Below are 27,056 nucleotides of genomic sequence, written 5' to 3' on the forward strand. Positions count from 1 at the left end.
GATCTGTTCGTCGAGCCGAGAATGCTCAAGCTCACTCTGAGTTGGCCACTCAAGTTGGAGCTGAATGAGACCAGGCCTAATGTTTAGATGCTGTGAGCAATATAGCATCTGTATCTTCATAACTGCCATGCGTGATCACACCATGCGGTTGTGGAGCACAAATCGTCACTGGCATATTCATCTGGCGAAGACACTTGAAATGGAAGCGGGGGGGCAAGCAAAGGTTTGAGCCAGCGACAAATCCTCAAACTCTCCACACTCTACTTTTACTACGGTAGGAGAGAGGGACTGCCGTCATCCTTCTGAAAGGATTGTCAAGAGCGAAGTGTCTTGAGTTTCATGCATTCACAGTGAACGTAATCAGTCTCACTGAGCGCTGCTTCCACGTGAGCTTAGCCCAGGCATATATAGCAGCCCTCCTGCCCGTCAGACAGAGGGATAGGAGGCTCACAAGGCGGAAACATTTGCGAAACGCCATCTTGAAAAAGACATTAAGCAAAAGGCTATTTTATGTGCTTTACACTCAATAAAACACACAATCACAATACAATAACTTTTCAAATGGGGAAATGTCCAAAGGATACGCTGTTCATAGGAGCTCAAGCAGGGAGGTATAAAATAATCAACTCGCTGTTATGGTGTGTAGTTTCAACAACGAAGCGAAGATTCACACATCCAGAGCAGGCATCCAGAGTCCAAATCGTGACTCTGTAGATAAAAATTCTGAAGAAATGGCGCTGTGCTCCGGTTTATATGTCGGCGATGATGCGTGCTTCAGGGGCAGAGAATCAAGCACCATCTGCCAATAGATTGCCATGATTCTAAAGGGCTTTAGAGATAGTCACTCCTGGGAGGAGTTTCCCATAGCGTTAGCTACTGAAGCAGTGTCGAAGTAACCAACTTAAAGGGAATAACAAATATTACGATTCTGGATTAAAACATTTTTTTAAAAATCCTAATCGGAAATTTAAATTATCAATAATTCTGGTTATTGTAAAGCCTATGCAGAATAAACCATGACAGATACAGATAAGTGCCATGGAGAGTTCAACTGCAGTGGCATATATACCACAAACAGCTTATACTTACCCTTTGCAAACAAACATACACAGATTTTACAGCCAAGGACAAATGGGCTCTATTTTACAATGTCTTAGAAAAAACAAGAACCAGCGTTCTGTATCATGAACTCAAGTTATATTTACACATGACTTACAGTTGTGGGAGTATCATGCTTGAAAGTTGATCATTCTCATGCACATCCACAGAATACGACTGACAAAGTTTGCTTTGAATCAATATTTCATTTAAGCAGAGCAAAACGTGCAGAGCTGTCTCTGGTACTAGGTTATTAAATCTGCTTATTCTATTTCTATTGGTGGGTCAGAGCAGACATATTTAAAATACAGCTTTTAAGCGGAACCAGAATTTGGAAGTTAGACAACTTAAAGGTTAAAAACTTTTTAATTAGCTATTTGTTTTTCACACAAACATATCGATTAACTTCAGAAGACAATACTTAATCAACTGGATTCGTGTGGATTACTTTGATGCTGCCTAAATATGCTTTTTGGACCGTCAAAAATTGGTGTCCATTCACTTGCATTGGATAAAGCTAAAAACCTGGGATACTTTCCTAAAAATCTTAAATCCTGTTCTGATGAAGGAAGAAGGTCATATACACTACCGGTCAAAAGTTTTGAAACACTCATTCTTTATTATAATTTTTTTCTTTATTAAAAAACTAATTTCAAACATTTAAGCATGCGCCTTCAGATTTTTAAGATCATGAGAAACATTTCGGTCAAGTGTTTCAAAACTTTTGATCGGTAGTGTACATCTTGGATGGCCTGAGGGTGAGTAAATTATCAGCAAATTTTCATTTTTGGGTGAACTATTCCTTTAATTTACCAAATGCTTTTTCTATGTATTGTCGGAAAAAAATTTGATGCCTTGAGAATCGCTTTGTAATTGTGCCTCCCTTAATTGAAAACAAATCGTGAGGTGCATAAAGATTCCCACCTCTAATTTGCGCAGTGTTTTTGTAGTTACAATTTCTACTCTGTGCCACTTACGCTACATACGTTTGGCCACCACCATCACTGGATCCATCAGTTTTTCAACTTTTGTCATCAGTATTTATTATGGAACTTTTCTGACTTTCAATGAAAGTCAGAAAATCAGTACTGAGAGAGACAAAACGTGAGGAGCTGTGCTGCATCTGTTTTGGAACAACTGATCAAAAGGCACAATATGGAGTTTGTGCTCCCGATCACCTCCTTACACATTTGCTGAAAAAGAATAAAAAAAGAAATTTTTCGAGAGTTTTAGACCCTATTTTGCACCCTATTCACGGAAAGTGGTGAAAGTGATCCACCCAAAGTCTTTGGACTGCAACAGCAGGCTTGTGGATGGGTAAGAGTTAAATGTTCTGATTCATGAGAAACATTGGTCCGTGGCCAGTCACTTTGTGTGCTTTCTTTATGAAAAGTAAATCATCCAGAGCTCCCCGGGTTTCGCTTATTTAAATTGTCTGAATGAGCGACAATCGCTGGCTGGTCTGCAGAGCCTTGAGTGACGAAAAGTCTTTCCTCCACTCCTCAGATGTTAAATATATGCGTCAGGTCTCGTCCAGCTCTTCATCACCAAACCCTCTCGTCTGATTTGTGAACTGACAGTCTCTTCCCCGCTGGCGGCAGGAGAGGCTTAGGTGAATGGCTGTCATTGTGCTGGCGGAGGGAGGCTGTCTGTGCCCCCTGCCTGTTGAAGCTGCGAGACAGTGGGCACACTTTGGCTCATCTTCAAAGCGCTCACTCATTAATAAACTCTCATCCCCTCACAGGACACTTTATCACACTGTTCTTTTCTTTTGAGTTAACAAATACCTTTTATCTCGCTCTGCTGTGTAAAAAGGTCATATTGCACAGCTCTGCTATTTTTATACAGTTGGTCACACTTCAGCCTAGTGCAGTTTATTAATAGCTCTGCTATTGCAGTCAAATTGTTTATTTTTCTACATGTCGGGATCACAATTTCTTTGTCTGTTTATACGAATGACTTTCTGCAGCTGCTGTTTTTATTTTTTTTATTATTTTTTTTTTTTTAATTTGCCCAATTCCCACTACTTACTAGGTCCTCGTGGTGGCACGGTTACTCACCTCAATCCGGGTGGTGGTGGACAAGTCTCAGTTGCCTCCACTTCTGAGTCAATCCGCACATCTTATTATGTGGCTCGTTGTGCATGACACCACGGAGACTCGCAGCATGTGGAGGCTCGTTGTGCATGACACCACGGAGACTCACAGCATGTGGAGGCTCATGCTACTCTCCGCGCCCCATTGAGAGCGTGAACATGAGGTGGTTACCCCATGTGACTCTACCCTCCCTAGCAACCGGGCCAATTTGGTTGCTTAGGAGACCTGACTGGAGTCACTCAGCACACCCTGGATTTGAACTCGCGAGTCCAGGGGTGATAGTCAACGTCAATACTCGCTGAGCTACCCAGGCCCCCCTGCAGCTGCTGTTTTATGTCTTTTACCTAATTCAGTCCATGGTACTGCTTTAATTTGGGATCCCAAGCAGCGAAAGCAGATACTTTCTGTAAAACCTGTAAATGAGCATAATATGGGCTCTTTAAAAGAATAATTTGCCCAAAAATGAAAATCCTTTACTTACCCTCATGTTGTTCCAAACCTGTATGACTTAGTTTCTTCTGTGGAATACAAAATGAGACGTTTAAATGAATATCCCGGACCGTCTTTTCAATACAATTGACGGTAAGTTATCATAAAAGCAAGCAGAATGTTAGCCCCATTCACTTTCATTGTATGGAAAAAAGATGCAATAAAAGTGAATGGTGCCTGAGGCTAACATTCTGTCAAACATTTCCTTTTGTGTTCCACAGAAGAAAGTCATACAGGTTACGAACAACATGAGAGTGAGTAAATGATGACAGAATTTTCATTTTCGGGTGAACTATCCCTGTATTATTTAAGTCCCAAACAATGTCTGTGATCTGGACTCCACCTGAGGAACAAAAGGATATTCAGAGGAATTTGTTGAGCCCTGAGGAGTAAATTAGCAGGTGTTCCTCTCTCCCTTTGCATTTTTCTCAGCTTTCTCCACTCTTACTGGCAATCTGGTTGAGGGGCCCATTGTAATGCTGTTGCCTAGGATATGCCTCTCTTGTTTGGTAAATGGTAGCGTGTCAAGGCAAGCAAAATTATCACTTAGTTGGAGGTGTTTCCCCACATGGCATGCTCGTTTCCGACCGAGGGTCAATGTGTGCCTTTAATAGTTAACTTGTCACACTTGTGGTATCTTCACGTCTTGCTGAAATGTTTCTTTGTTCATTCAAACACAACAGGTGTTCTTAAAGGAATAGTTCACAATCGTTAATTTATTCATCCTCATGTCATTTCATACCTGTATGACTTACTCTCTTATGCAGAACAAAAAAGGAGAAATTTTAATGAGCATTGCAGTCCGTCTTTTCAATACAATGGTAGTGAGTAGAAGAGGTTGACCGATACTGTTTTTTTAATGGTCGATGCTGCTATCCAGAGAGCTGGGTTGCCGATAGGTAGTTCTAATGCCGAGATATCACACAATTGAATATAATAGTAAATTACATGTATAAATAATAAATAATAAAAAAAAAATTACTTTTATTTTGCATTATATTTACTCAGATTTTCACACACAACTTTTTTTGTGTGTTTAAGATGGTGGATAGCAGTTCCTCCTAGTTTCTGTTTAGTCTTCCCATTTTAGTAATTGTTTGCGCACAAATACATTGTACATTATACATTAAGAAGGAAATAACAACAGTGCACACAGTAGTTCAGCAACCACGGACAAAATGTGTGCATTAACAATTGCATTTTCTCACAAAAAAAAAAAAAAAAAGAATGGTACATCAAGTGCTCAGTGAAAATGACATTTACTTATAGCGCACTTGAAGCGCTTTTATTTTGACGTTCCTTTGTCACTCTTGCACGAATCCAGCGAGAGCAGAAGTCTGCTGACCACTTCGTTTTCTCAGCCTGGATCGCCTGCTTGGACTGTGACAGACTGACTGTTGCGCAACATTCGTGAGTCAAGAGGGACACTGTTTTAGTCTATTGTGGTAATATTATAGCACATAACAACAAAACGAACTGTGATTGGTAGGGTTGTAACGGTTCACTTATCTCATGGTTCGGTTCACGATACTGAACTCACGGTTTGGTTCGTTTCACGATTCTTTAAAGTAAGCCTGAATTGAGAAAAGTTACGATTTAATTTTTTTTAAAATTATTATTATTACTTCATAGACATATGCAAAATAATTTGTTTCCTTAATGTAGCTAAAAGTACTGTACTTAAAAGTGCTAAATGATCCATCAGAGATGTACTGGGACTAAAAACACCTCAGAACATGGCAATGGTGACACAAAATGGAAATATTAGCTAATAATTCTGCTTACTGAAAATACGGAATTATGTTAGATACATCTGCTGCATACACACTGCCATTGATTACAAACATGTAAAATATTTTAAATTAAAATCACATCTAAATATTCTTTTCAAAAATACATGTTTAATAGAAGTGCATGTTTATCCAGTTAAATAATGATTTACTGATGAAATTAGACATGACATTTGACATTAAGATTATATTCCCCCATATCATTATTATACATAATATTTAGCATTTGATATATAGTAGATTAATATGGCACTCTGTAAACTTACATTTTCTCTTGCGCTGTCAGAGCAGATCCGTCTTGCGCTTCAAACGGACATTTGATCCCTCTCTCCTGCTCCTGGTTTCACTTTCAGCTGAACTCATGGTAGAACACCTGTGGCTGCTAGTGTACAATCGTATTTTAAAGCTCCTTGTGCCTATGTAGCGATTTCCATTTGTTTACCAGCGTTAAGGCGTAGGATGTCGCATGTATTGGATAGAACAGACGCTAAAATAAATGTTTTAAATGTTTAAAAAAAAAAAGTCCCATCTCCATGATGCGCATGGTCACAGTTTTAAACCGCAGTGCGTCATGCCACGATAAACCGTTACACCCCTAGTGATTGGTCAATTACATGTCTCGGGTGCAAGCAGGTGATTCTTGGCTATTAAGAAACGAATCGGGCAAACTGGAAATTTAGTGGCCGATGGCAATATTTAAATATACCAAATATCGGTCAATTTATCGGCCTCTGCGATATATATTGGTCGACCACAGGTGGATAGTGCCTCAATTTTAAGCTAAAAAATGGACCCTAAAGTATCATAATAGTAGTTCACATGGCTCATGCGTTATAGTCAGAGTCTTATGAAGGCATACGAGAACCTGCCCGTCACTCTTTAGTGAAAATGTTGATGTCCGTTGTGCATGTTCATGCGAGAACTTGCGTTTTAAGTTCTAAATGAAATGATTATATGATAATTCTGTGTGCTTTTTAAGCTTTGAAGTGAGTCTCTACCAACTCCAGTTGTACTGAATGTGCAATGGACGGCAAGATTTTCAGTGAAAAATTACGTAAAATTTGTGCTGTTTCTCACCAAAACCTATATCGTATGTCCTTAAAAGTCTTGGAATAGGATGTGGATGCTATGTTATTGAAAAGACAAACCATGATATTCATTAAAATTCATATTGTGTGATCTGCAGAGAAAGTCAAATGGGTTTGAAATTACACGAGAGTGAGTAAATGATGACACAGTTTACATTTTTGGGTGAACTATACCAAGTCTTGTGTAAAGAGTTGCTGTCTTGCCTGTCTTTGTCATTCTGTGTTCCAAAGTGTGTAATTCCAAGTATTATTCCTGTAGATTTATTCAATGTTTTTGTTGATTGAAATATTTGGTGAGTCTGTTGAGCACCTGAACAAACCAAGATGACCTGATCTGTGCCTTAACTTTCACCTTAATGGTATTTATATAAACTAACAAACCATGTGCAGGAAATGAGAATGTCAGAGTGCTCTGTAATCACCCTATTTCAAAGATCTTCAGCATTGGGATGATGTTGAATATTCCACTGGTGAATCTGAAGTCATCAACACTAGAGGACTTTTAATGGTTTGAGCCCTCTCTTATGCCCCTTCACCTGAGCTCTCAAGCAGTGTGGACAAGATGTTATGTCATGGGGATGAAACCACACTTTACAGAGGGCCTGTAAAGAGCAACTTTTGAAACATCCATGATGCCCTACTTTTGTCCCTCAGGGCTTAGGAGAATTAGGGGTTTCACTAACTAGTCAACTAGTTGATTCGTTTAAGGACTAGACATTGTGTTGACCAGTAGTGGATCACATGATAGTTGCACATGGGCGACTAGTAAAAATAAGTAGCCATGCAAGCCCTACTGAGACCCTTGAAAACAAGGGACGGATCGGGGATTGGAGAGGTTCAGCAGGACGAATAGAAGAGAGTTGCTGGAGAGAATCTGTGTCAGCGGAGACGAGCAGATGGATGAAACAAAGGCAATCATTGTTGTGGTCTTGAAAGGCCCATGTGTTTCTGGGCTGGAGGCCCAGGCTCTGCAGCTTACCTGTGCTTTGTACCCATGTAAGAACTGGCATCAAAACATGGCTGTCAGCTCCTATGAAAATATTATTAAACCCCAATAGATGATGCTATATTGGAGTTGGCAGAAGACTCAATCGTGTCAAAGGCAACAGTGGGTGTGGGTGCCGTTTGCACGTGGAGGCAACTTCCTTGCATCTCCTCACCGACTCAAGCCTGACAGTTTATCTATAAGGACCTCACACCTTGGAAGTGTGTTTCTGCCTCAGCCTACCCTTATCAGTTGTCCTGTGACATCTGCTATATGTGTGACAACTGTCCACTTTGTTTTTTCAACTACTGTCATGGAGGAGCAGTAGTTTGAAGACAATATTGCTGAGCAAGTATGTTAGAGTCAATGAGTCTGTTCTAAAACTTAGTGGGCTGCCTTGCTGTCTTCAGTGGCAGCATCCTAGCTGACATGGAGCCTCATAAGAGGCCTATTTAGAATTACAAAGGCAGCAGCTCCAAGCGTCATTGAAATAGCGTCCCTCACGCACAGCGCACGGGAGACTGTACTCAATACTGATTTCAATACAGATGACGCGAGAGGAGTGACACAATACTCTGAGCATAAATACACACAGCACACACATTTTGGGTAACATAGTCCGTTTTCTATCATAAAAAAAAATGTATCGATACTTTTCAGTATTGAATATATATTCAAAGTATATTTATAATCAAAATTTCTCTTTCTTCGTCTGCCATCTTGGATTTATTTTTCCACCATGCTCATCACGGTGCATTCTTGGATCACCTATCTGAGGAAGGATACATACGATATCTTTGGCCAAAACGAGATATCTTATGAAGCAGCATAATTAAGAAACCACCTTTTGGAACGGCCTTCGTGTCAGCAGCGCAGCAATGATGCCTTAAAATGCCATCTCCAGAGGAAGCTCAGACTCAATATATTTATCCTCCTGAGACCCCAGCGCAACTGCTGTGTACATGTTCCATTTCTCTTTTTGATTTGTAACTAGTAGCACCTAATAAATATACCTATATGTGGACAGTGGGACCAAGTTGTGAAATTCTAAATAATACGAAGCTATAGAAAGTCGGATTTTTTTAAATCAGATTGTTATGTTTCCAGGACTGTTGTTGTTTTTTTTTTTTTTTTGAGACGTTACTGACATCACAGCTGATTTTCTGTAAAGCTGCTTTGGAACAATGTGTATTGGGAAAAGCACAAATAAAAAAACTATACAAATGAAAATGATTTAACTTGATTTGACACTTATGTTCCAATGTTTTTTCTACTTTGGCAACAAAATCTTAAAGTTCTCTCTTTGCACTATCAAACAAACAAGTGATATTGCATTTTACCAATCAGAAATGAGCATAAATAATTCTGATTCAAAGTAATGGCCAGCATCGTCCAATCACTGCCAACCATGTTAAAATTGAATTATACATGATAAATTCTGAATCTATGTACTGATTACCATTGTCCCATATCTACTAAACATGTTGAGTGGTCCAGACATCACCTGCAGCCTGAAACTGAACTTTTGATCGGATTCTAGGAGTGAATGCACTTAGCTGCATAGAAAGCTATAGGATGCTCCCTTGCTCCCTATTTAGTGAATTACTTAACCTCCAGTGTGCTATCTGTCTGCAGTGGTCTTAGAACAGTTTAAAATGCACCTTATTTTCATCCTAACTCCATATAAGGACTCTGAAAGTAACATTTTGTTAAATTAGATTTTGAATGAAAAACTAGCGCTATTATCCACTATAGAGGTCATTGTGTTTAACAGTGTGCCGTTTCACAATAAATCGCTCAAAAATACAAAATGGCATATCGGATGAAACTAGAGACTCTAATCTTTTGACTCAAACAGGTTTCAATGTAAAAACTTAATTAGGTTTCTTACCAGATTTTTCTTTGTTGGCTTTTCAACCAAATACAAACTCCGCTGTGATCGGCGCCATGTTGTTTGGTCACATGACAAAAGTATAACCCTTTGCTGACAGCACCGAGTCTCCTGAACTGAGATAAGTCCGTTTAAAATAATTTAAATTATGCGTTACTTATAGCGAAGCCAAAACGAGGTTATAGCAGCTAACCTGAATAATAATGCATCCAGTTTAATGGCACAGACTTTTGAAGATATGGCTGTTGCCCCCTTGAGTACTGAGGTTTGTTACCGCCACAGTAAGGTGAGAACACTGACGTTGAGCATGTTTAACCAGACCACGCATTGGCAATGGATGGCAAAGCACTCGCATCTGTGTATGCATACTTGCGTGAAGGATGTTTCCAGCCTCAGGATTTGTCCTCACTCTGATGAAGGAGCTTAGCCATAATTGTTAATTACAATTTGTGTTTTTTGTCATTCCTCAATGGGATAGCATTGAAATGTGTTTTATCAGCAACTTATCATGCTGCTCTTGCTGGAGAGAGCAGGAAGGCATCTGGTCATAGTCGTGATGCCTTCTGAAGTCTTCCTAGCCTTCTGAAGGCATTCAATATGTTTTGGTGAGAACCGAAATGTGTCATTGGCTGTCTGTTGGGCGTTAATGAGTGCATTAGAGGGAAGCTTGTTCACAGTTTTGTAATGCTTAACAACGCATGTTCGCGCATGAACAAGCGAGCCATCAAGTGTTGTCCCCTGCAGGGTTAAAAAAAAAAAATGCAACCTTTCACTTTTCAACCCATATCTGATAGTATACATGAACGTACCTCAGTTTTTAAGCGGTCTTGGGTGCGGTACCTTGGTGTATGTAAGTTTGAGAGCACTGATTAGGTCCACAGCCCTGCTCAAGATCATGAGGCCTCACTACTGGAGTTCAGTGGGTTTGAGCTGTACTGGTTCAGCCACAACATCTCGAGGTGCCAGAATACTGGCCTGTTTGGAAGACTTGCTGAACTCTTCATCTAACAGGCGGCACACAATTTATTAGAGAATTTTATACTTCTAATGCACACATTTGTTTCTGACCCATGTTGGAAGGCTGCGCCTAAGATAATTGTTGGTTTTAATCCTGTTTTATGTGAACGCACAATCTCCTTGTTAATTGTGGAATGAGAAGCTCATTTTGTTGGAAAACCCAAAGCTGTGGAGATGTGTGCAGCACTGGGTTTCTGATTTGCATCTAAACTGTTTCAAATAAAGAATTTTTGCTTAAAGAAATTATTGCTGAAAGCAAAAATTAGTGCAACATTCATTTATTATTTAATTGATTTTTCATCCTTTTGATTATGCAGTGGGGTCCAATGATCTGAGACCAGTTATGAAAATGCTTCCATTTTGAGATTCTTTCACATTTAATACTGCTTTTAAAAATACAAACTATTTTATTTGCTTAAAAATTTGAGTAAAAAATGTAAATGAATTTTCGAATTTCTTACTTTGCTTTAATGACAGTATGCAACTAAATTGGCATGGACTCCACAGGTTTGTGTAAAACCTGATGATGTTATCCAGCATGATTTGAGAATGTTCCAAAGAGCATTTTGTGTGCTTTAATAAAGCAATAAATTCTGACCTTTTGGAATTAATAGGACTTAAACATTTTGCAGAGTTCAACCCAAAAAGGAAAATTCTCTCGTCATTTACTCACCCGCATGCCATCCCAGATGTGTATGACTTTTTCTTCAGCTGAACTCAAACAAAGATTTTTAGAAGAATATTTCAGCTCTGTAGGTCCTTACAATGCAAGCCAATGGGTACCAACATTTTAAAGCTCCAAAAAGCACAAATATAATTTAAAATAAAAAATGACTTAAATATTGATCTGTTTCTCATACACACATCACTTCTGAAGACACGGATTAAACCACTGGAGTCATGTGGATTACTTTTATGCTGCCTTTATATGCTTTTGGACCTTAAGTTCTGGCCACCATTCACTTGCATTGTATGGACTACAGAGGTGAGAAAATGATTCGAAAATTGTCATTTTTGGGTTTTCAAACTTTAATTTGAAATTGTACATTTTGTCTGTTGAGTACATTGAAAATAGTGTTGGTTATTTTTATATTACTTTCATTTTATGACAGTAAACCACTTTTATCTTAATCTGAGTGATTCATCCCAGATAGCAGGAAAATATCTTCAATGGTGCATGTAAAAAAAAAAAAAAAGCTACTCGTATGTTTCCTTCTGTAACATGTTATTCCTTTCTGCATTTTGCAAGACCTATTGGGAATGTGTTCCTTCCAAGACTGCAAATTAATTCCAGCTCTTGGTTGAATGGTTTCCACAGTGATGAATTGCGAAAAGAAGCTCGCCAGCTGAAGAAAGAGTTACTCGCAATCAAACAGCGAAAAGAAGAGGGTGTGAAGAAGGAGGCTGACATTGAGGGTGAGTGTCTGTGCCACATAATCACTGCTGTTTTTATTGATACCATTTGAAAAGGCTCTGTGAAATTACCAGTTTTCTTTCAAATGTCATGTTTTGTTCGCATTTAACCATGATAGCATAATTTATTTCGCACACATGCAGCAATGAAAATCTTCCAACCTTCCTAACCCTAACCCAAAATCAAGTCAACATGGACTCAAGTCATCCTCAACAACAGATTAGTTCTTGTTTTAGTTTTGTTTTTCAACATCAGGATTTGCTTTTTACAGCAAAAATATTTTTTATTTTTTTTAAGCTGTTTTACAATGTCGGCTGTGAGTGAGTTTTTGGATAATATTAAGGCTGAACACATATTGCAAAGCACAAGGGATGATCAAAACTACATTGTCAAAATTGACAAGTCGGTGGAAAATCTATAATTATCGACTTCACTAATGGAGTTGTTGGATAACTAGCAGCCATTGTAACCCATCCCTAGTTGCACATTTAAAAATCTGTACACCTACTTATTCATGCCATTTACTAACAAGCCAATTGTGTGGCATCAGTGCAATGCATAAAATTATGCAGATATGGGTCAGGAGCTTCAGATTCACATCAACCATCAGAATGGGGAAAAATGTGATCTCTGATTTCGACAGTGACATGATTGTTGGTGCCAGATGGGCTGGTTTGAGTATTTCTGTAACTGCTGATCTCCTGGGATTTTCACACACAACAGTCTCTAGAGTTTACTCAGAATGGTGTCAAAAACAAACAAAAAACATCCAGGTGAGTGGCAGTTCTGTGGACGGAAACGCCTTGTTGATGAGAGAGGTCAATGGAGAATGGCCAGACTGGTTTGAGCTGACAGAAAGGCTACAGTAACTCAGATAACCACTCTGTACAATTGTAGTGAGCAGAATATCATCTTAGAATGCACAACATTTCGAACCTTGAGGCAGATGGGCTACAACAGCAGATTTTTCACAGATTTTTAAAGTGCTAAAATTTGACTTAAAATGCATTTATTTCCTTTTAAGAAAGAAAACCAAACTACAAAAATATTTAACTGTTTTATTAATATTTTCCAAACAAAGTATTCCACAGTATAAAGATAGAAATGCACTAAAATAGCACCAATTCAAGTCACATTAAACGTTTCCCAAAGTCTAACAATTAGTTGTTGTTATTATTTGTATTTGTCACTGTAGTTTTAGCCTTGAAAGACCAAGAACTTTTACTAACATTTTTGGTCAAGAGAAGATGTAATTCATTGTTTAAAATACATCACATAAATCACAGGTGACAACTTGCCCCAATCTAACATTTATGAAAAGAAAAAAAAAAAAAAACTTAACCAAAGAGCACAGTTAACCTTTTGGTTAAAATCTACCTTCATTATAGAGTTGAACTTTGAATGTATGCTAGTGTGATTTTTAATTGTGTTCACTTATTTACTCAACATCTATAGCAAAAATATTATATTGCAATTTTAGTTTGAAGGTTAGAATTCACAAAAAATGTATTAGGTATTTTAAAACACTATACAAATTCACTGCTGGAGAAAACAAGCATTTGTGTAATTGGACTTTTGTAATTTGAAAACCTCAGTTACTAAGATACTGTATACCCCTTGTGACAACTTCCCCATGTGACAGCTAGCCCCAATCTCCCCTAATCTAACATCCATTGTTGAAGAGACTATTTCATTTCACTGTGAAAAGAGCACTCAGACAAGTTTGGACTATTTTTTTCTCTCTGTCCTGACTCTACAGTTTTTGCTGTACTTCCTGTGAAGATTACTGCATGCTTGAGATTTGCACAGACAACCCTTTGACCTCTGTTGAGCTTTGCAATGGCCCTGTTGTATATCACTGTCTTCACATTGTGTGCTCTCAGGGGGCAAAGGTGTGTCCCCTCACCCTTGTCTGTTTTAATGGCCAACGTTCATCCTGGAATGTGGTTTCTACACTTGTAGCAGCCATAGCATGTTTGATGACTACTTTTAGTGAGAAGGACAGTTTTTTTTATTTATGTTATTATAGTAAGATCTGCCATACACAATTTTAATAGGCCTACATTGCAAGCACTGTTGCCACAATACCAAAATTTCAGTAGTTGATACCAATACCAGTGAAATTTAACAATTCTCTTTACCAATTCTGATACCTTAACAGAAGCAAATACTCATTTGACACTAAATTAATCTAGCCAAAAGCAGTGAGTGGTTCTTTCGTTTTCTTGTTATTGTTGTTTGATTAATAACTATTAATGACTTACTAGATGGTGGCAGATTGGGTTGCATTTATACATACACTGATGAGCCAAATCATTATGACCACTCACAGGTAAAGCGAATAATGTTGATCATCTCTTAACAAGGCCACTTCTCAAGGTCTGTGTAGATTTAGATGGTAAGCGAACAATCAGTTCTTGTAGTCAACGTGTTGAATGAAATGGGCAGGAGTAAAGACCTGAACGACTTTGACGAGGGCCAAATTGTTATGGTCAGACGACTGGGTCAGAGCATCTCTGAAACAGCAAGGCTTGTGGGGTGCTCCCAGTCAGCAGTGGTGAGTACCTACCGACAGTGGTCCGAGGAGGGACAAAGCACAAACAGGCGACAGGGTGTTGGGCGCCCAAGGCTCATCAAGGTGTGAGGGCAACGAAGGCTATCCTATCTGGTCCGACCCGACAGAAGATCTACTGTGGCACAAGTCACAGAAAATGTTAATGATGGTTACGTGAGAAATGAATCACAACACACAGTGCATTGCACCCTGCTGTGTATGGGGCTGTGTAGCTGCAGACCATTCAGAGTGCCCATAATGACACCTGTCAACCATCGAAAGCGCCTACAATGGGCACACGAGCATCGGATTTGGACCTTGGAGCAGTGGAAGAAGGTCGCCTGGTCCGATGAGTCCCATTTTCTTTTACATCACGTAGACGGTTGTGTATGTGTGCACCGTTTACCTGGGGAAGTGATTGCACCAGGATGCACTGTGGGAAGACGACAAGCCGGTGGAAGGAGTGTGATGCTCTGGGCAATGTTCTGCTGGGAAACCCTGGGTCCGGCCATTCATGTGGACCTCAATTTGACACGTGCCACATACCTAAACATCATTGCAGCCCAGGTACACCCCTTCATAGCAATGGTATTCCCTAATGCAGTGGCCTCTTTCAGCAGGATAGTGCGCCCTGCCACACTGCACACATTGTTTGGGAATGGTTTGAGGAAAATGATGAAGAGTTCAAGGTGTTGCCATGGCCTCCAAATTCCCCAGATCTCAATCTGATTGAGCATTTGTGGAATGTGCTGGACCAACAAGTCCGATCCATGGCGACTCCACCTCGCAACTTACAGGACCTGAAGGATCTGCTGCTAATGTCTTGGTGCCATATACCACAGGACACCTTCAGGGGTCTTGTAAAATCTCTGCCTCGGCGGGCCGGCACTGTTTTGGCGGCACGCATAGGACCAACAGCATATTAGGCATAATGTTTTAGCTCATAGGTGAAAACACAAGTCCATTATTTTGATACATATCCACTTTTTTGTCCCACTTATGTTTTCTTTAGACATAGCTGACTGTGATTAAATTAATAGTTAGCCAAGATTTTAAAAAAACAATGTAATTTATAGTTCAGGCTCGAATCTGTTTAAGCGAGAGCGCTCTCGGTGCACACGCGCACAAAGCATGCACACACAGAAGCTGCCTGTCAGGCAGACCGCATGGCTACAGAACTGAAGAAATAAAAAGTAAATCATTAAGATTCTCTCTACTCTTTCCCTTTTCACCTGTTATCGAGATCAACCAGTAGTTGTCTTGAGATCAACGTAATGAGCACCCCTAATTTATGTACATGAAAAGAGGGACCCGAGCCATATCTAGGGACCAGAATATCATAGAGACTTGGGGTTGGGCTCTTTTGAGTTGAGCCAGTAAGCAACCACCCAAAACACCATAGTTAATGCATATCAACAAAATAAAAACACTCAGAAGACCTTAGCAACCACATAGCAATTCCATGGCAATCACTCACAATACCTTAGCGTTGTGGTGCCAAGTTTGGCCCTGGCAAGCACCATTCACATTTTCTTCAGAAAATGTAAATGTCTAGTTCATTCTGTTAGTGCAATCGTACAGAACATTTTCTCTTTACATTCCCTTAAAAATCGTTGGCTCTTCAATTGGCACTATGACAGTTAAACTCTTAAACAGTTACTTACGCCAGCATGGTGTTGACATTATCCAAATTTTTGTGGGAAATGTGGAGTTACCAGCCTTTTGTATGTGCGAAAGAATTTCAAATAAACAAATAAAAATGGAAGTGTTACAAATGGTAATGCTGACAGAGGTTTGGTATGTTTAAAGACTGTCAGTTTTGGGTTTTCGAGGGTTGGCTTTGGCTTTTTTGGTGACTAAGACAGATTCTGTTAAATGTTAAAGACACCTATGAAATCCTCCAGCCACTACTGAAAGATATGCTTATTTATGTATTTAATTATTTGTGAGGATGAAATTGCAGTGGCAGGAATTCAGGTCCAGTTCATTCACGTTTAGCTTGGATACAAATGTTCTCATTAGATAGGCCAGAGGAGGTCATACAGCGTTTAGAATAGGTCTGTTCATTGTGTACTTGGCAATTTCTTTGACAGTACCAAGAAAAAGCAAGAGAATGAGAAATATAACTGGCTCAGAGGAATGATATTTGTGATATTTATCTGTCAAGGCTGTTATTTTTTAAGGCACCAAAAATAGGATAGGAAAATCAGTGGCATTTTAAGTGTTTTTTATTCATTAGTGGTTCCTTTTTGGTATTAAAGGAATAGACTCACTCATGTTGTTTCAAACCCGAGTGCTGTAATTTCATTTTTACTGGAAAACACAAAAGTCTCGGCTCTTTGACATACATAGTGACCACAACTGTCATGCTCCAAAAAGGCACTATAAAAGTACCATAAAAGTAGTCCATATGTCTTGTGCTCTATATTTCAAGTCTTCTGAAGCCATATACTGGATCAATGACAGTGGTTCTCATGTGTAGTGACAAAATGAAACAGCATTTCGAATTCTGAACTCATTCAATGGGCTGCACTGCAGTTTAAAGTGTTTTTGGATCTTTCCACAGACAAAACATTGAAAAAAAAACATCTTTCCAAGAACATTTAGTAGAAAAAAACTTCAGACAAGATGAGTTGTGGAAAATCAGATGTGATCTAGGAGCTTTTTACAGCTTGCCATTGTAGAGATGGTAAGTCTATTCCTCACAGCCTCATTGTCATTCCCATTAAAAATAAAAGATGGCGCTACCATGAATAAGGTCTATAGATGTGACTTGCAGGGAGGGCAAGATTATCAGTGCATTATGAATTCAAAAAGGTTTCATAATATATAATGACAGAATTTTCATTTTTGGGTGAGCTATTCATTTTAATTATGAGCAAAGTATGAGGATAGAATTTCCAAGTCATTAATTTTAACCCCTTAAACTCTGGTGCATTTCTGGGCTGCCATCTGCAATTTTTCACACTTAAATTTAAAAGTCCACCATTCATGGACTAATTGCAAAAAAAATTCACATTTTTCAGAAAACCCTCTGTTAAAAAAGACAAGACTCAAATTATTCATAAATAATTTTGTTTGTGTTCATGATCTTATGATAAACAAAGTTTAAAAAAAGAATCTTTTTTGTTTGTTTTTTTTTTTTTTTTTGGTGTCTTGACTTTGTAAGCATGTAATTCTGGTTCTGTTCACTCAATCTCACTTTGAAAAATCTTTTTCCATTCCACTGCAGCAAATACTAGAAGAAGAATTTTTTCTTTTTCCACAATATACAAATCTGAAATGTAGGTGACGTTCCAATACATTTTAGCCCTCACAGATGTGCTCGTCCATAGACATTTAGTCTAATTTTCAGTTCATGCACTACCCTTATTGTTTCATTGAATGTCTTGGCTTCAAAATGGACTAGAAGCTCAATCTGAATAATATATATATATATATATATATCATTTTATCGTCAATAGTCGGAAACGTATTTTTCTCTTGGGAGGGCGTTAAATTGCTACATGAATGTTTTCAGGCCTTATTTTGTTATTTTATGTAACAAATGAGGGTATTCTTTGAAACGTTGTTATAGCGTGTTGCATCAGCTGCGTGGAAAACCGGGGTTTGGGTCGCGTGTTGAAACCAGGAAGTAATTGCGTTCACAATTTTACTCCACACATGGTTTGGTTAATTATGCGTTTGCACACTTAATAATTATAGAGATTGCATTTTTCCCTTGTAAGGTTTGAGTTTGGGGTTTGATTTGGGGGTTACAGTTTATAAAATATGCATTACTCTTCTCTGTATTACATCCTGTACAGCTGAAAACAACTCACTTCACAACTTGCTTTTGGCACCCCTCCGTGGACATTACACCCTGAAAATGGAGCTCACACATGCCTGTACGCCCAACAAAACTTACTGCTTTGACCACTGGGGGGCAGTGTTTTGAATTTTAGTAAGCATGGACCGATTTTAGCTAAAAAAAAAAAAAAAAAAAAAAGAAAAGTCAACTTACATTTTCCGATTTCAATGTGAGATCAGTCTGCTTTGAATGCGTAAGATCGGGGTTGGAGACCAGCAAAGCACGCAAGTCGACATGTGAGCCGACAGTATTTTAGAAGCCCCAAGAAATGACGTGGTTGCTTTTATGACATTATCAGTTTAGGTTTAGGTGTAGGGTTTAGGGTAGGGACATCGTTTTTTGTTTAAACTTAAAAACCTCATCATTTTGGGTGAACATATAACTTGCTTTTAGCGCCCAGTAGTGGACATTTCACCTCAAAATTGCAGTGAAAAGTGAAATGAACCACGTAATTTCATTTTACAAAATTGTTGCCACAGTCACGTAATTTTCATGAGATCAGGCTGTTTTAAACCTGTTGGACTGCCAGTGTTCTGCCTCCATTGCTCTGCTAAAGTGAAAGTTGCCTCTCTTGTCATTTAGTCATCTGGTCCCACCTCCTAATCTCAATGTTTGTGTTTGAGTCCGCTCCGCTGCTAGTCATGACAGAGGCCATGTCCAGCTTTGTATTCAGTCCCACAAGTAAACGCATTCCTCCCCTCTCTCTAATAACAGCACGCCACTCTCTTGGCATCTGGTGTCTTATTTTAGGAAGAAGTCAATTGTCTCCTCCGCAATTGACCAACCAAACTAGAAGTCATTTGTACCTTTTTTTCAATTATTATTTTCGACAGACATCTCTTCAATTTTCAAGACATAAATTATAGCATGTTCGTCTAGTCTGGTTTTCTCTTTCTTGGCATGGCTGTCATTTGTGAGAGCCAAAAATAAGAGAGACATGCTAAAAACACTGTCCGTTTTATACCCACCCTAAATGATGTGGCAACATTCTTTCTACCACTCTGAGTTATTTATACAGGTTATGCATGTGTGCACAGGGTGTTTTGTTTCAATGGCGCCTTGTCAGTCAAACCTGTTGAGGTGAATGAAAAGTTGTGAGACCGAAAAGCCTTTGCAAGTTATGGTTTTATTGTATAAATGGCGATTGTGATCGTACACATAATATGAAGGTCAGTATTTCTAATTGTTTGATGGAAAGCCCTAAAAGTTTGTGTTGGTAGCTTCGAACTAGGTAAGGGATGTGCAAAACAATATATTTTCAAAATTATTGCCAGAATGACTAGTCAGTTAATAGGTCTTGAGGAAGCCTTGTAAGCCTGGTTTCGGGTTCATCTGACCCCGATCCCGACCCAGAAGTCCAAAAAAAGAGCTGTTACCACAAAGTTGGAAGAACACAATGCCCTAGAATGCTTTGAGCATTGTTATTTGTCTTTACCGGAATTAATTGTGTAACCAAACTCATTAATTAGAAGTAGATGTCCACATACTTTCTGCTATATAGTGTAACTATGCTTTGGATCAATTAAATTTTTTTATTTTCTCTGTTAATTTTGGACCCAAATCCATTTGACATTAGAGTTTGGTGTGAAAGCTTGGGTTCGCACCATTGAACCACAGCCGAATCTGCTTGAGAATTTATGTGTACTCCACTATTTGTATTCACATAAGTGTGACATCTGTACTTTGTGCCATCAATCGCAGGTCATTAAGCAAATTAGACTGATACCAATTGTGAAATGTTCTGGAGTCTAGTGGTCGACTGTTATATTGCAGAGGCCAGTACATTTTCTCGTTTGGCTGATTCGTTTCTTAAGCCGTGACGGCGCTGGCTTGCACATAAAGGAGCTGTCTGAGACGTAAATTACCAATCACAGTTTGTTTTGTTGTTACGTACCATCGTGTTACGTGGTGTGCAACACCGCCTCATTTAAACGTCCTGCATATCAGAGCTGCAACACACGCAAATGAGCTAATGATGTTTTTGTGTGTTTCATTCTCTCTCTCTCTTCTCAACAGCTTCCCGTAACTGTTAACTGTCTTGTCTATGTATAAATTGCAATTATTTCATGTTATAATATAATATGTTTTACTAGTGACACGTTTTTGGAAGGCTCTTAAAAGCGTGAAATGGGCCTATAATTTTACCTGTTGTTTTTTTCTATAATTTTCTGCTGCCTTTGACGTCACAGCTCAGAATAGTTGCTAGTGAAGGGCTTGGGTATTGGCATTTTCCTGCAGCTTCAGAGTAGTTTGTCACTTGGCATTTACGACTTAATTGGCTTAGCAAATACTTGTCTCTAGAACTGAGCGGCCATTCATGTCATGGATTTCTTCTGGTTAAGGCAACACATTCAGCAGTCAATTATACCATATAGAATAAAATTCAGTTGATATTTAGTTGTTTCTCCAGTGCTGGACTGCTGAAGATGCCAGCACTGACTGATGGCCCATAATGAGCTTTGTTGTCCCTTGAAACAGAAACTTAGTTGACCAGCAAAAGGGAAATAATCCAAATGTATTAGCATCCTTGTTTGTCTTCACTTGATTTGTAGTTCTTTTTCCCCGGGTGACAGAAGAGGGGGATAACATTGTTAGAAAAGCCGTCAAACTCAAAGAGAGTACGTGGCAACACCAGTTGGAGTTGGAGTATGCTGGTCTTGAACACCCTGAAGGCGTCATCATTCAACAGCCTGCAAGTCGCAGACTGCAGCTGGGCCAAAGCACAGGCGTTGAGCAAGCCGATTGGAAGGCTTCACTTTTTGCTTGTGTAAATCAAAAAGAAAAAGCTTGGTACCGGTAGTGATTTTTCGGAAAGGTGATTTCAATCATGGCTCTAAATTTGTGACATTCATGGGTTGGATACCTCTGTAAATGAGTAATTGCATAGTTCAAGTAGCTAATGACAGCCATTCTGTTCAAATAACCTGTTTGACGCAACCTTCAGTTACTCAATTAAGTTCGACTCCACCTGAACGTTACTTCTCAGTTGAGTCCAGCCTATTCCATACAGAAATGTTTACGTTTACGTAAAGATGACAATGTTCAGCAGGATGTTTGTCTGTTAGGCATTCAAATGGGTTACAATTACAAACAGCCATTTCTGGGGGATTTGTAAGGTTCTTACACTCTGGTCTTGTATTTAAAGTCAACGATACGTGTTCGCAACCCATTTTAATCCTCGAATGTGATGTTTCTGAGTAAAGCAGGATATTCTACGAGAAAATGTATATTCAATGAAAGATTACAAAGACAAGCATTGTTGTATATTACGATATTATAGAAATTTTTCAATTTCTATAATATCTAATATCAATTTTTGCAAACATTGCCCACATTTAATTCAGCAGTATATTATGTAATTTAACAATTGATTATCAATACTATATTAAAACCCAGTGTGATACAGATACTGTACCTTCTCAGATTATATAAGTCTTTTTGCAACAGACCCGGAGCGTGCAAAATTTAAGGTAAGTTCATGCTTCAGAGTTTGGCTTTTTGTGTTATTATTCATAACTGTTTAAATCTATTTGACCAGAGTAAGTAAATTTTTGTTGCTTTCATCCCTGATTAAGATGTATCATGTTGGGGCCTGGGTAGCTCAGTGAGTATTGACGCTGACTACCACCCCTGGAGTCGCAAGTTCAAATCTAGGGTGTGCTGAGTGACTCCAGCCAGGTCTCCTAAGCAACCAAATTGACCTGGTTGCTAGGGAGGGTAGAGTCACATAGGTTAACCTCCTCGTGGTCACTATAATGTGGTTCTCGCTGTCATTGGGGCACGTGGTGTGCGTGGATGCCGCGGAGAATAACGTGAAGCCTCCACATGTGCTACGTCTCCTCGGTAACGCGCTCAACAAGCCATGTGATAAGATGCGTGGATTGACGGTCTCAGGTGTAGAGGAAACTGAGATTCGTCCTCCACCACCCAGATTGAGGCAAGTCACTACGCCACCACGAGGACTTAGGGAGCATTGGGAATTGGGTTTTCCAAATTGAGGAGAAAAGGGGAGAAAAAAAAAAAAGATATATCATGTTTATATTGTTATAAATCATGTTTATTTCCATAAAATGTAATTTCTCCATAAAATAGTTAGAACTCAGACTAAATTATTGGGCGGACATTTGCTGCATACAAAATCACTCGCCCATACACTCATTCTCTTTAAAGTAAATGCCACATAGTAAATTCCAGTTGATTTAAGATTTTCTGTTTCATTGGCATACCCAAAATTAAAGTCTTATATCTCGCCAAAAAAAAAAAAGTGTTTGGTATAATTGTAAAGAGAACTTTTCAAAACATTTGATTGATTATAGATTATAAATTCTGAGACTCTCAGCCTAAGAAACTTCTGGAAAAATCACAAATTATATATATTTTTTTCTTATATTTTCAGATTTAACATTATATATTTCTGGGTGTAAATAAGGTGGCTCCGAAAAACTGCTTTTGTTTAGTTCCCAGTCATGTCATCTGTAACTGATAATTTTTGTGTTGATATGACAAAGCAGTCAAAAGTTATAGCATTACAAACATAATTTATCATAGTGTACAAAAACGTCTACAAGTGTCCAAAAGCCTCTCCAAACAAATACAACATAATAATAGTACATAAGAACTAATTACACAAGCAAACACAACGACTAAAGGTTTGCATAGCATGCAGACATGGTTTTAGAAATGAGATTTCACAGAATGAGTGCATCGAGTCATGTACTTGACACCATCTCCTGCCTGCCAACAGCCACCAATCAAATGTGTCTCTGCCCAAATATGGATTATTTTTGCACCGATCTGAACCCAATCCGATTGGTTTAGCGTTTCATGACACTACATCATTTCCGATGACATCATCTGATTTTGTTATCCTTCAAATGGTCGGATCTGTAATGCATTTAACAGTAGTATTATTTTTCTGATTATAAATGCAGCCACACATGTAAGCCATACCTCCTTGGTTCTAAATGTATGTCTGTGCAGTCTAAATTAAGAATGTTCAGTAAAAACTTGTAATCTTTTTTTCTCCATATTTTTGAAAATAATTATAAACCTTTCCAAAACAATCATATCGAATTGAATCGTGACTAAATTTCAGATTTTACAATGTTTCGTAATTATTAGGTAAATAATCGTAATCGAATCGTTGTCGGAGCAAATATTTACCCCCTGTATTAGTAGTATAGTTACAGTCATATTCATTCTTAAAGATGTTTTGTCCAAATGTAACTGTTCAATAAACAAAAGTAAACGAACATTAAACTAATGCAGCAATATTTATTCCTGCTTTACAGGAATATATGCACCGCTCGGACAAACAACTGAAAGAATGCGAACATTCTTGTTCTTTGTTTTAATACGTGTTAAATTCAGTCCAGTCAAGGACATTGATGTTGCCATACAGCTGTATCTTTACAATCTGGAGTGTGGCCATAATAAACACACTTTTAGCTCATACTGGCATCCCTGTTTTTTATAGATTCAAAACGAGCTAAAGTGCACAATTTCTACACAGTCAATGTGTTTTAATAGTCTTTGGCTCATTACGTTCTTGCTGTCTTTCTAGTTTTCTATTAGCTCATGCCCCAGACTAAACATTTGCAAACATTGCCAGTGGCTTTCAGAGTAACGCATGTCTCTCTCTCCCTCTCTCACTCTCTGTTTCTGAAAAACAAATTTCCAGCCTCTCTCCAATGTGGTTTTCTGTGCGCCATAAATACGAAGAATAAACAAATGTTCCATTTGTGTGGGGGAAAAAGATTTTTCGTTACATGACAGTGCTAACATGACATAAATCAGGCTCCGTCTGATGTAGTTTGTTCCTCTTGAGCTTGCCGTGGTGAAGCATTCAGTCATAGTTGCCATGAGGGCAGGTGAAGTCAAAGCAGCGCTGGGCACACGGTGACATCAGTGCCAGCCCGTCTGAGCCGGGGAATTTGTAGTAGTACATTAATGGCTGTAGACACCAGTGTCAACAGCACAGCCTTGATATTATTGACTTTTCCAATTCTTGCAATTCTACTGTGGCATTTGGAGAATATACTTTATTTTTAGACACTTCTCAAGTTGGTGGGTATGGTTAAAGTCATTATTTACTCACTGTAATTTCGCTTCAAACCCATATGATTTTCTTTCGTCCGAGTAACACAAAAGTTGAATTTTTAAAAAGTCTTCACAGGGTTTATTTGCCATATAATGCGAGTGAATAGTGACTCCTGTCTGTCAAGCTCAAAAAAAGGACAAAAAACACCATAAAACAATTGTAAATGTAATTGATACACATTATGCACTATATTCTGAAGCCATTTGATCACCTTCTGAGATGAACAGGATGAAATCGTTATTCGCTCTCAATGTACTATGTAGATAATAATTTGAGAGTGAATGACTACTTAAATTTCATTTTGTTTATCACACAAAGTGGACATATCACTTTTTTTAAATAGCCTTTTAATGCAGTTTTATGGTGTGTTTTTTTTGTTTTGTTTGTTTTTGTAATGTCTCATCTGTATAAAGTATTGTTCTGTGAGCAAGAAACATAACAGAACAAACTGCATCATCCATCTCAACTGTGACCAACCAGATAAAATGCAAAGCGACCTGATTACTTGCGCATACCATTGATAGTACGCCACTATCAGCGGATCGTGATTCACGTTTGATATTTTGAAATGCCACATTCAGATTTTCTTCTAATTTCATCCGTGTAATCTTTGCAGCATATATGTTTCCTGGTGGTTTGAATTGAATCCAGTTTTTTGTAGCAAAGAAAGTCATTTGGACTGCAAGAGTCTTACATTTTGGCCTTTGCACTGATGAGGGTCTGGGGAAGTTTAGCAATGGCAGAAAGATCATTCTTGGAAGGAAGTGGCCCATAGGAGCAGTCATCATATTCTAAGTTTATAGCAGTATAAACTTTATGTATTTCATAGTTTTGTCCATATGATAGTAATAACTTCTGCTCTGGAATTTAGCTGTTTTTGTTTGCATGTAAATCCTTTCAAGTTAGCCACACTATTTTCAAAATAATACATAGATTAATTTGGTCTCTAAGGGGAAGTTAATTTCTCTGATGTAGACTGCAATCACACTTTTTTTTTTTTTTTTTTTTTTTTTTTTTTTTGTCTTAAAGGTATCAGTAAGCCAGCCAATGAGGCCATGGCTGAATACCTGGAGAGCAGGAAAAAGTATGAGGACATGAGGAAGCAGAAACTGAAGAAGGGATCTGGTCGAGAGGCTCAGGTAAGATTTGGGAGATGACTTTGTATCTTCAGTGGAAAACAAATTGGGAGTTTTCGAAGAATATCTTGGGCGATTTTTACCATTTAAATAAAAATAAATGGGGCTGTCAAGCTACAAAATGACAAAAACAATTAAATTAGTTAATACGACTCCTGTGCTATATTCCAAATCTCCTGAATCCATACAGTAGCTTTATGTGAGAAACAGGCAGACATTTAGAAGTTGTTAGTCACTGATTATCTTCCCCTCTTCTGTAGCTCTCAAATAAAATATGCTGCCAGACTCGGATGTAGAGTAGCACTAGATTTTAGTGCTTTTGCATCTTTTATAAAGCGTGAAACCTCCATTCCCCATTGATTGTCATTGCATGGAAAATAGCGACCAGGACATTCTTCAAAATGAATCATTTTGTGAAGAAAGCCATACAGGTTTGGAACGACATGAGGTTGAATGAATAATATCAGAATTATAATTTTTGGGCAAACTGAAAAGGAACTGTTTACTGATAAATGGAAATTCTGTCATTTACTCACCCTCATATCATTCCAAACCAATATGACTTTCTTTTTTACAGTGTTGTGAAAAAGTATTTGCCCCCATCTTGATTTCTTCTCATACTAAATTGTTTAAAAAAATTCAAACAAAATCTAACATAAAACAAAGGCAATCTGAGTAATCACAAAATACAGTTTTTAAATGATCATGTTATTTATTGAAAAAAAAACATTATCCAATACCAACTGGGCCTGTGTGAAAAAGTATTTGCCCTTAGTTACTAAATCCCCAAATCAATGAAACTGCATTCATAATGTGGTTCAGCTGGACTAGACTAACCCAGGCCTGATTACTGCCAGCCCTGTTCAATCAAATCAACACCTAAATAGAACTTTTTCAGCAGCATGAAGTTGGCTAAAAGGTCTCACCCAGTAGCACACTATGCCAAGGTCGAAAGAAATTCCAGAAATGATGAGGAAAAAGGTGATTTAAATACATCAGTCTGGGAAGGGTTACAAAGCTATTTCACAGACTCTGGGACTCCAAAGAACCACAGTGAGAGTCATTATCTTCAAATGGAGAAAACTTGGCACAGTAGTGAACCTTCCCAGAAGTGGCCGACCTTCCAAAATTCCTCCAAGAGCACAGCGACGACTCATCCAGGAAGTTACAAAAAAAGCCAAGGACAACATCCAAGGAACTGCAGGCCTCTCTTGCATCAATAAAGGTCACTTTTCATGACTCAAGACACTGGGCAAAAATGGCATCCATGGAGGAGTGACGAGGTGAAAACCACTGCTAACCCAGAAGAACATTAAAGCTCATCTGAGCTTGTTGCGAAAACACACCTTGAAGATCCTCAAAGATTTTGGGAGAATGTTCTGTGGACTGATGAGACGAAAGTGGAACTGTTTGGAAGACAGGGTTCCCGTTAGATCTGGCATAAATCAAACACAGAATTCCACAAAAAGAACATCATACCTACAGTCAAGCATGGTGGTGGTAGTGTGATGGTGTGGGGATGCTTTGCTGCTTCAGGGCCAGGGTGAC

At 38.5% G+C, this 27,056-nt stretch overlaps 1 protein-coding gene across 1 annotated transcript in view; it reads left to right on the top strand.

Moving 5' to 3' along the window:
• Positions 1-27,056, top strand: part of cwc27 (CWC27 spliceosome associated cyclophilin) — a 61,190-nt gene that overhangs the window by 22,439 nt on the left and 11,695 nt on the right. Inside the window, exons 11-12 of the mRNA XM_051685954.1 lie at positions 11,773-11,870; positions 25,402-25,511. Of these exons, the coding sequence (XP_051541914.1) occupies positions 11,773-11,870; positions 25,402-25,511 (208 nt within the window). The remainder of the gene's footprint in view (positions 1-11,772; positions 11,871-25,401; positions 25,512-27,056) is intronic.

This window comes from Myxocyprinus asiaticus, chromosome 43 (assembly GCF_019703515.2).
Source record: "Myxocyprinus asiaticus isolate MX2 ecotype Aquarium Trade chromosome 43, UBuf_Myxa_2, whole genome shotgun sequence".
Classification (NCBI taxonomy): domain Eukaryota; kingdom Metazoa; phylum Chordata; class Actinopteri; order Cypriniformes; family Catostomidae; genus Myxocyprinus; species Myxocyprinus asiaticus.